Consider the following 11620-nt stretch of genomic DNA (forward strand, 5'->3'; position numbering starts at 1 on the left):
AACTTCAGCATTCATGTAACAACTTTGTATAACTCACCAAACTAATTAAATATGCTAAGCATAAAGCAGAGTTAAAAATACTAATTAGAAGTTCTTAATCTGATTATTAATTATGATTACACCAGAGCTCATATTTTCAATTTGGCATTGCCTGCAAGGAAGATAAAATACGACATTACATCTGGGTACATTGGGACATAGATGTTGGGATACAAACAACTAATTTAATTTTGAACTTAAAAGAACCTTTTATTTCTGAAAAGCTTAGTGCTTGGAAGTGTCTGTAACTTCTGTCAGTTTTCTTGCTTCTGAGACAATGTGATCTTTTTAAAAGACTGAGTAGTGATGATGTGTGAAAGTGGTAGGGGAACAATGCCTGTTGAGAGCCTTCTGACAGGTTAAGTTGCCTATTTGCTGTGACAGGCTGGCAAGGCTGACAGAAATCTCCTATGTATCTCCCTGCAGTGTATCTTAGGTAAAACCAAGCCTAGTTTTCTCCCTCTCCTTCTGAAGGATGTGGTGTTTAACTCTCATATGTGTTGTATTCATTTTATCCTGCTCCCTCTCTCTCACATACTGTGGGAGTCTTCTGTAAGAGAGAACACATGCTTAAATATCCTGCTGTGAAAATTCCAGAGGTAGTGTTCTCCACCTGTGAGAAGTACTTTGGTAAATAATATGGAATTTTGAAGTGTGTGGAGATGGATACTTACTGCATGGTCATGTGCAAACTAGTTTTTGGTCACTATTGTATGTTACACTCCACCCTGCTTCTCAGTTTGATACATTTCTTTTCTCACTATGCTATTCTCATATATTTGAAACATTCTGAGCATTTTATAAACCAGTTGTAACTAAGTAGAGATTATGGTGTGGGAATTAAGTTACTGAATTTGTCTCCTGCAATAGGGACAGGTCTTATTTCATGTGTGTTCTGCTCTCTTGAAACTATGGTAATTTACGAAACTCTGGTCTTTCTCCAACACAAACTTCATTGGTAGTAAAAGTGTTCTTGAATGCCTAACCTGGCTTTTCCTCACTTTCAGCTTGAGAATACTACTTGTAAAAATGTCATATCTGGTCTTCTAGATTTGTGTTGTTTTTTTAAGGACATGAGCATTTCTGTGCCTGTTTCTCACAATTTGTGAACCTTTAGACTTGAGACTGAGAGGGAGGTGGCAAATACATCTAGTTTCAGATCTTCAGAGGTGTTGCTAAAAGGATCTGTATGTTAGTGCCATTTTCAGATCCATGTTGTCATGTCTGGAGGGAATATTTTCTTTTTTTAATTCTTATTGAAGCAAGCCTCTGAGACACATTGTCCTTGGCTCATACTTGCCAAAGTGGTGCTCCCTCTGGCATGGACATCAGATAGTTTCAGCTGAGTAAATTACACACTGTTTGTATGTGGGAAGCTAGATCTCTGTATAGATCTGGCTTTTGATGAGTCTTCTGTTTCACTGCTGTCTCTTCTCCCCGCACAAGCCGAGTGTCCCGAGTGCTGCACTGCACAGTTTAAGTACCTACTTACTTAGCTTTACTTCTTCATAAGATCGATTGATTATTCAGAAACTTCAAGGTTTTGCTTACCTAGCTCTTCAGAGCTGGAGAAATAATAAACATTTTCCCTCTTGCTTCCACGTATTCTGGAATTCCAGTTATTTCACTCAAAGCAATTGTCTTTTTGTCTTGAGTTTAATTGGCATGGAACAACTCTGCACTACTGCCTGTGATACATGTGGGACAGGGGGAGTCAGGCATTTCCTAGATCTGGAAGCTGACTGAGAGAAGGATTAGAAAATAGAGGTTTGTTCTGCCAGGATGAGGCTTCATGTGAGTGCTGTGCCTGGAACATCAAAGTAAGGAAAACTTGTGGTATTTGAATCAAGGGAGTGTCATGGGGCAGCTGAAGTACCATTCTGCTTAAAATGCGGCTGTATGATTATACTGCTAATAACTCAACTTAGAGACAGTTAACTGCTAAGTAATTTGAGTCGTTCATTACAGGCTGCTCAACTAGCTTTCCCTTAGGGGTTTTTAAGTCAGGGATAAATGGGGGGAAATCAGACTGTCAAGCTTTCTGTTAAATGGTGAAGCTGTGCTGGCAAAAGCAGTAACTGCTGTCAGCTTTTCAGATGAGATAAGTTCAGGTGAAATATTCCAGTTACATTTGCATGTTAAATGGTAGTGCATTTGATGAAGCAGGGAACAAAATTATCTTTTTAGCATCACTTAATGCCTATACATGGTAATTAATCCTGAGTTTCATTCTGATTTGAACTGTATTAGTCATGGCACCCCATGCTGATGGTAAAAACCTGTTATTGGCAAGTGGGAGAGTTTGGCCTGGCAACGATAGCACATTTTTTTGTGTGTATCATGTTCGATCTGTGCTTTAACTATATATAAGGAAAATCACCTTCTTATTCCTTGTCTTTGCTGGTGTTCAGAGGCAATACCCAACTTTCCATTTTTGTGGGAACCTAGTGCTGTCGGGAGCAGGGTTCTTAATGAGGCAAACTTTAAACAAATCAAATCATTAGGTTCTAACAGCACTTACATGTGTCACTTTAAAGAAACACTGTATGTTAATCACTACAGTTGAAGCAGGTGCCTTTTATGTGCTTCATGGGACAGCATTTTACTGAACTTCAGGGATGTGTTGTTGTGACTCAAAGCACCTTTCAAGTTCCTTCTAAAGAAGTAGGTTTTCAGAGCAGTGCAGAGCAGCTTCCGTGTCTGAAGTTGAGCAGTGGGAATGATCTTTGGTCTTTCAGATTTGTGAACCTAGAGTTTCTTGGTGTCATTTTAAAGGGATTAATTCCAACCTTCTATTACTTCATTATAATAAGATCTAGGTGAATTCTAGGTATTCTGCATTTAATGTGTGTTTTATTTGTGACCTTACTGGTCACCTAAAACATAATGCGTTAGTTTCCATCCCTTGCTTAACTTCTAGGCAGGCTAGGCCCAGGAGAGTTTACTCGAGACTTGTGTAATTAGAGGACCATATTATTATTTTTTTTCATGTTCTGTTACTAGCAGTGCTGCTGGGAGTTGGGGACCAGAGGTCACATAAGTTAATAGAAGAGGGTGGTTGCAATATCCCGTCTAGTTGACATGCAAATGGATCGTGTGAGCCCTGTGTTCATCCAAATGTAAAGTAAAATGCAGTGGCTTAACCTCTGTAGCTCAAATGTTCTTCAGTATTCATACAAGTGCCACTGAAACTGTAGTGGATCTGATTGCAAATGTCTTTATTTTTCCTCTGTCTGGTTCAGGGTTGTGAGAATTTTCTCTTTCTTAAATTTAGAAGGCAGTAACCTGTGAAACAAATGAAGTATAACAGAAAGGAAAGTTTATTTGCAACACGTGTTGGCTGCTTCAGGCTACAGGTGTCTGGAAGCTCAACTCTTGTTCAAACCTCGTGCTTTTTTTGTAGTTTTACAAAGCCCCACCTTTTTACATCAGCCAATTCATATTCATTAGTTTGCTGTTTTTTGCATTAAAAGGTTGTTTCTCTGAAGGGAGGGGGTGTTACCCTCTTCTTCATTGGTTGTGATGTACTCCCTGCACAAAATGGTGAACTTCCTTTGTTCACAGAGGCCACCATGTGACAAAAGAAGTCTTTGTGCACAGGAGAGACCCTGCTCTGGGTACATTTTTGATTTTTGCTTTAGGCAACCTGTACTTCTCCTTGCGCCACCTGCAAAAATCCCCTGGCACCAGGCCCAGACAGGACCTGGTACCTTACAGGTTCATGGTGCACCTATAAGTTCCTGTAAAAATTGAACTATAAAAAAAAATCCCTGCTTTGGTTAATCAAAAGTCCCCACTTTGGCTCAACTAGTTTGCTTGTAATAAAACCACATTTGTGTATTTCTTATAGGGTAGTGGGAGAACGGGGGCGGTCCCGTGGTGTAAAGGAGAGCACTCTGGACTCTGAATCCAAAGGACCTGAGTTCGAGTCTCAGTAGGGACCGTCCCCTGGCAGTTCAATGCCTCCCTGCCATCCCATCCCATCAGATCTCAGATGCTCAGCAGGGTCAGCCCTAGTTAGTACCGGGTGCTGTGACAGTCCCGAGGACTTCACTGTCACTGTCCAAGGTCACTCGGCCGTGGCAAATGGACCTCAGGACTTAAATGGTGGGGCCAGTTCTGCACACGCTGTGCCTCACCTAAAAAATCCACTGCACAGGCTGGAAGGGCACACCCACGTGGGGAGAGCCCTTCCCAAATCTTCATTGGTGAAGTTTGGCCATACACAGTGGGAGAAGGGACACATCATTTGGCAGTTGCTCCCACTGAGGGAACCAGTGGACTGTACTGCCCCATCTTTCTGCTTTTAGGCCACAGTAATGAGCTGCTGTCAGGGATGGATCACAGCTTGTATCTCCCAGGTTCCTTTTGCCTGTGCAGACTCTGAGCTATAAACTTCGTTTCAACAGGCAGACTTTTAGAATGAAGTGCTCTCCAATGACTTCATACCAATGTAAAGTGTGTGAAGTGGGCGCTGAACAGTGGGAGTCAGGATCTGTCACTGAAGCATGATCAAGTTTGGTTTGTGAAGTGGAATTAAGAGATTGAAGCCAGAAATTTGGATAACATGCAACAGTTTCTTATGTGATTTTCTAAGTGCACATTCCAGGCAAAATTACTTGCTTTCTATCTTTTTAGAGGGAGAGTTCTACAGAAACATTAAAAAAATTTGAAGCTGCCTAGGATTTGCTCTTTTTAGACACTTACTCTATAGATAGCTTCTGTACCGTGCTTGCATTTCGTAGTGAGAAGTGCAAGATGTAGGGAGAGTTAACTGACAGCCAAAAGTTTGCACCCCCTGTACCTTATCTTTTCCCTCATCCCAGCACTGAGGTGTGGAATGCTTAACAGAGTAGTAGGCTTAAATCTGGGAAACAATGCCTACAAGGTAACACACTCCATAGTATTTACTTATCCCGTTCTTAGCCTTTATCATCAGTGCAATTCCCTTTTAGTAGATAACAGAAGTTAACTGGCTGAAAAGTTTGAGATGATGTCCCTGATAGAAATTAGTATTTTTGTAAGAGAACAGTTCCTGACTAGAATGAGAGAAGGTAAGCAAAAAATCCAGTTATTTATAGGTATCTAGTGGAGTGCTCTGTCTCTTTATTTGTAAAGCTTCATTCCATACAGGTAGGGGGTGGGGTTTTTATTGTGTATATGCTCTCTGATATTCACAATGTGATCATGTTTTCTGTCATAAGATCCCTACATGTTGCAAAAAGACGCTTTAATATTTCTAGAGCTGATGTTAACAGGGAACAAATATTTTGGCATTATTAGCACCACTCTCCAACCAACTGAGCTAATCTCCTATCAAACATCCTGGTCAGTTTGCATTTTCTTTTTTCAAATAAATTGCTTGTTTCATGTGTTATGCTGAAAAATGTGTCACCAAACAAGTAACTTTTTGATAATTTACTTCTGATTGGTTTTACTTTAAAGATTGATTTCCTGATAGGCAAATTCGGTTAAACGTTATTTATGTCAGTCATTCTGACATATGCTGGGCAAACATTAAAGGTCATATTTGTGGAAAGCAACAAAATTCTTTGTGGCAACTAAATCTGATTAAATATAAAACCACTTTCAAACCATGTTGCATGGTTTAGTCAAGTGGGCTGTTTTTAATTTGCTGTATAGCTCTGTGTAAATGTTAGCTCATAGTACATCTTAGAAGTGAAAAATTACTTATATGACCTTGTCTCCCTAATAGAAAAGCTTATGTTGAATTGAATTTTACAGTTTATTTTCTTTCAAAATCTTAAGTAATAGCCCTCTTATAAGAGCTCAGTGATCTGCTGTTTCTTCGTATGTGAAGATGTAAAGATGTGAACTGGAAGTCTATAATAACTTTTTCAAAAAAGGGACAAAATCTCTCTGATGGGAAACTGCTTCGTGAAAAGCAAGTTCTTGCAGTGTCCCAGTTTAAAGACATACATTAATTTTGCATTTCATGTTGTAAGGAGGGCTTTAAACTATGCTATGAGTAACATTTTCAGTAATCAGGAGGTTCTGTAGATTTTCTATTAATATTACTGCATTCAGCCAAAGACAGGCTCCATTTGGAGAAAACCACCCTTTCATGTAATGTTTGTAATCCTTCTACACGATCATGGACTGTTTAGTTTTAATGTGCACATCAGAGTGTGGAATGTCTCTTTATTATTAATAATTAAAGTGAAACAATGTCTTACGTGCTGTTCATCTTACCAGTTGGCTTTTGTTCTACTTGTTTTTATGAAGCAGCATCTATTAATCTACATATTAAGAACTGCAGAAAATTTTGCAGTATCTCTTCTCTCTTGAGATCCACAGCCATATCTATAGCTCGAGAAGATACATAATAAAAGTTCATCATGGTTCTGCTGAATAAGATAATTTAAAAAACTTCAATTTGATATGATGGAGTCCCAAACTATTTGGTCAAAATAGCTTTGATTCTATTGCTTATACATTTGTTTCTTATTTGGTTTTGTTGTTGGTTTCTGATGGCTTGCCTTCAGCACTGCTTATAGTCTGTATTGATATAATAGACAAGTATTTTATAATCTTTAATACTTTTATTGAATTATTTCATATTGCATTAGTCCACTGAGTCAAAGAAGAAAATTGTGTTCAGCAAACAAGTGATAAATTTCCTATGGTAGCGCTCCAGCTTTGGCATTCTTCCCAGCCCAGCTCTCTAGGAAGATGCCTCTCTGTTTTTTAGTTTACTGCTTTCATAGCTGTACAATTTCTGTTAACTTCTGTGAAGAACATGATAATGAGGAGCATAAAATGATATATAAAAATATGCAGTGCTATAACTTTATATCTAGCACTATGACATGTTAATAGTACATTTCAGGAACCAAATATTTCCATTTCCATCACTCCAGGTTTGATTTGAGCCGTGGCTTCTTTATTTTCTTTCCTGACTTCTGTGACCATGGCTCTGTGGCAAGGCAAGTGAACCTGTGGTGGCCCCTCTCCACCTCCACCTGCCTTTCTCCCAGCCACCACTGGTATTAGTGTGACACTGCAGTCACCAGGTTCAAGGGAGCTTACTAGTAGAAAGCAATTCACTTGAGAGTTAAGTAAACAAAAAGTACTTTGTCACCAGAATATCTTAAATGCCCCATGAGGAAGTCAGGCATATACGGCTGGAATGGGTTAAAGGAGTGGCTGTTCCAGCTTTGTCTCCCACTGGATTAGATGGAGATTTTCCAGATGGTTGTAACCTTGTCCTGGTGTTGCCACTTCATGTCTGCTTCTCAGAAGTTCCAGAAAGTGTTAGTCTGTGGAGTTGTTTCTGCAGCAGTGTGACATTTACAAGGCCAGTGCTTTGAAGGGACAGTTTAGCCGGCTTAGAATTTGGAATACATCACTTGTGTAATTCAAATACCTATTTGTAAAGCCGCAATAAATTACTAAAACGTAATCCATCTCTCTCCATAGGTCTAATAACCTCTCCCCATGTTATTAGACCCCTAAAAGAAATGCAACACAAAGATGGCAAACTATTCAGTCTGTTCAGACTATTCTGTCTGCTGCCTGTCCTGTGAACTTGTTTAGCTGTTTGTCATCTATTTATGATTTGTCTGTAAGCAGTGTTATGTTGGCAGTGTCTTGAATGTGTTGTGTCAAGTGGCAGACTTTCTACTATAGCTTTATTATGGTTCTTTACCATTTCATAAGGGAAGGATTTCTTTAGAATTAGCCTTTCAATTTCACTCTCAAATGTGTGGGACTCTAGGTTTATATTTAGATAGAGAAAAACAGTATCAATATTTTTATTTTGTCCTTTGTCACAGGAAGGCATCCTGTCTGTTGGGAACCTCAGTCTGTTAAACCAAGCTATAAATTGCGGATGTTTTAGACTATCAAATACTTTTTTGGCAACTTGTTTTTTTAATAAATGGGAAGCAAGAGTTAAAATAAATGTTAGAAAAAAGAGAATATGAAAATTTTACCCCCCCTTTCTTCTGTACTTCATGTACTTTGTTTCCCTTGCCGATAAAAAAAATAATTTTTGGTATTCTTTTATGAACAGGTAGCTCTAACTGCACTGGGATTTGAAGTATAATACTAAAAGTAGTACTCCTTAAACTTCAAGGCTTGTTCCTTTTAGCACATGGCCTCTAGAAATCTGTCGTACGGATCTTAAAATTTTCCCTTCTGTCATCGATTGTTGTTGACAGTGATCCTTTAGTACATAGTATATATTAGTATAAAATTTATAAAGGTATATATAAAAGGTAGTGTCTTGTGCCAGTTTGTAATTATCTCTTTATTCCCTGCTCCCAGAGTTTGGTGGCTTACATCTTGGATCAGTTCCATATGCCTTCTCCTAAATGACCTTTAAGCATTTGTTGCAATTACTGTGACACTTAAGTGTATCTGAGCTTGAAGGTGTCAGTGTCTCTCATGTGTAACAAAAGCAATTAAGTTAAATGAAATGAAGCAACAAATTGGAGTAAGAATTTCAGATACAGCAAATTCATTTCCCTCTATGCTTCCTTTTCTTCTTCAAAACACTATGGAAACAAAAGAAAATGTGTGTTTAAAGAGAGGCTTGAAAAAGGGGAAATTGCTAGTGTGGAAGGAATCTCACTTGGTTATTTTAATACGAATGAAAAGATTAATTTGCAAATGGAAATTACTTATGCCTCACCATCAGACTTCTGAATGACCAGGGAAGTGAAAAAGTGTGGTGTTACAAGTTTTGTTGATCTGAGTTTTAATTGAAAAATGGAAGATTCTTACAAGTGATGTACGACAGTTGCATGTTTGAAGCTTTTTTGCAGTGCAGAGGTTATATTTTGTGTTCTAGTAAATTTATACTGAATTAATTGTTTTATGTTTGAATGTTATTATCTGCAAATGCAGACTTGCTTGGACCAGCTGCATCTACTTTGCAATAAGGATGGGTTTATGTTGAAGTCAGAAGGTTGCTAAAAGTGATGTTTAAAGGCCTTTCTGTGCCAGTGTGAAGGAAATGGTTTCAAATTGGTTGAAGTGATCCAATTCATGGACTTACAGCTTGTAATTAAAAAATATAAGTCTAATACCTTATTACTTTTCGTTGTAGCACGCATTACAAATATCAGATACAGTTTGGAGTATCTGAAGCAGTGTAAGCTATGCAATAGCTGTAGTGTTATGGATTGTTAGCTTGATTGATTTTCTTCTAAGTAATGATGTAGAATTTTCACATTGAATATGGTTCATCTGTGCTGTAAGAAGTAATGTCATGGGCTCGTAATACAGTGAGCAGAGCCACGGATGCAACAAGTGTCAAGGCTTTCAAGGCTTGATGTCAGAGAAGAAACTAGAGCCAGTAAATGCATATAGGCATGAAACAAATGACAAAACCCTTTGAGGGAGCAGGAGGAGGTTTGGGGAGTTTGGAAGCCCTTTTATAGTTGCGAGCTGTATTTTTGGATGACAGCCAAATTTTGTTTGGTTTTGGTGATACACTTTTGAGTCCTGTAAACTCACAAGAGAGCAGCTCATTTCCTTCTTTGCCATCAGGAGTCTCTACTTTGAGGATGGTAACCTGACTGTTATGATCAAGAGTCATATCTATTGAGTGCAGCCCAAGCATTCTACAGCAACACCTGATGAAGCTGTGAAGGGAGGCACTAAATCATAGCATATGGTTCAGCATACCAGTCATGTGTTATTTTCTTTGCTAGGAGTGTTTGAAGTTCATGTTGTATCTTACAGGAATTTTGCTTTTCTGAATGCTTAATGTTAAAACTGAGAGAAGTGGTGTTGGGTGGTACAGTGTTGTAGGTGCTAAACTTCAGTGCAGAATAGGAGCTGTAATGCCCAGGGAATAGCTGTTCAACAGGACACTAAGCTAAAAACTAGTTTTTGAAATAGGCAAAAAGACTTTATTTTTTTTAATAAAAGAGAAGCACGTGCTCGTGAGTTAGGACATCTTTTTAAGACTTCATTCTGAACATCATTCCTCTGAGATGCTTTTAGTGGTTAACCTGTGTAGGTTGAAATACCTGTGTAGTGAGAAAAATCATGGTACTAAGTGTATGATCAGCAGTGGAAAAAACCGCCTACATTTCACAAGTCCTGAAACGTCTCTTCCAGCTGATACAGTGGTACAATTATTGTTTTTTGTGGTTCTGTGGAGTCTTGATCGGCTTTCACAGGAGAGATTGAAGGATTGAAACATTCAGGAGAATTGTGCAGTTATTTTTCCATTGAATTTAGATATTGTTGCTCGAGGCAAATATTAGTAATTCGGGGAGTGTTTGTTCCAGTGTTGAAAATAGAAACTAAGAAATAGAAAATGCGGGTGAAGAAAACACTTTAAAGAAGTGTTGGCATACAGTGATCCTGAATTGATTATCTCTTCTTTTTTTCAACTTGAATAGGTAGTTATTCAGTCAGTGTCTGTTTTGTTAGCCTATGGGTTGTATTGCCAGTGTTAGTATTACTTGTGCTCATGCAACTGGGTTATGGGAAGAATTACTTTCAAATGTTTTGCTACAGACTCTGAAATGTATATTCAACAAGCAAAATCTGTGGGCTTTATGTGGCTGTCCTGTACCAGTTGTCAGGGCTTCTAAAAGTTACCCTTGGGCTTTTTCGTCTTCTAGACAGCTTCACTGACGTTTGATTTGTACTTTATTTTCATATGGATAGATAATCAATACCTAAAGCTTAGGTACTCTCATTGTTGCTCCAGATGACTTTTGACAGTAGACACTTATTAAGAAATAATTCTGAATTTAAAGCTTTTTCTTGATCTACTTCATAATTCCCACCACTATCCCACTCTCCACTCTCCAGGACATTTCTCAATCTAATTTTTTGTTATATTTCAGGGAATACCTTGGGAAACAGTTGCAGTTAGAACAACCTCAAACGGCCACCGCACGGAGCTAAACACTTCTGTCAGTTCATGCAGTTCATGCTTACAACTACAATAAGTTTGTCTTAAAATTAAGAAAATACTGAAAAGAATTAAGGAAATACTGTAATCACATGTTCTCTGTCTGCTACTGATGCATAAACATTCCAACTTTCCTCTAGTGTTGTTGGCTTAGTAAAAATTTGTTTGTTCAACTAGTTCTGATGTTTATGCCTGTTAGCTTCTTGTTCTATTCTGAATGTATATGAAGAAATGTGGCTAATATATTGCATTTGTTTTATGTATTTATTCTCATAATAAAGAATATCAATAAAGGATGTCCCTTCTATATGGATATTATAATGAGCCGAGAAAAATCTTTGTCTTTTTTATGGGTTGTCAGTGTTGTCACTCTCCAAGGAAAGCAAGTACTCTCTATATGTTTGCAGTAATAAAGCTGTGACTTGGTGTTTCATAGAAGATGCAGTAGCCTGAGAAATGTTGATTATTGGTACTGAAATATATACCAAGTCTCAAAACAGTGTTAAAATTGTATATAAAAGCAAATGTATAGGTGGGGCTTTTTTGGGTATGGGTTACTACTCTCATTAGGTACTCCATTAAAAATCTGAAAGGGAAAAGAGGATAAGAAAATGAACAGTTGTCCATCAGTGAAAACTGGTACACTCAAGATTATTAGTCCAGCAGTATAACACCACTATT

General features: G+C 38.1%; 1 protein-coding gene across 2 annotated transcripts in view; it reads left to right on the forward strand.

Annotated features, from left to right (window-relative positions):
* ATP6V1H (ATPase H+ transporting V1 subunit H) overlaps positions 1-11263 on the forward strand; it is a 46672-nt gene extending 35409 nt beyond the window's left edge. For both annotated transcript variants that reach the window (XM_071554537.1, XM_071554539.1), the window contains exon 14: positions 10872-11263. In XM_071554537.1, coding sequence (XP_071410638.1) covers positions 10872-10932 — 61 coding nt within the window. In that variant the 3' untranslated portion in view covers positions 10933-11263. The remainder of the gene's footprint in view (positions 1-10871) is intronic.
* The last annotated feature ends 357 nt before the right edge of the window (positions 11264-11620 follow it).

The sequence above is a fragment of the Pithys albifrons genome, chromosome 4 (assembly GCF_047495875.1).
Source record: "Pithys albifrons albifrons isolate INPA30051 chromosome 4, PitAlb_v1, whole genome shotgun sequence".
NCBI lineage: Eukaryota > Metazoa > Chordata > Aves > Passeriformes > Thamnophilidae > Pithys > Pithys albifrons.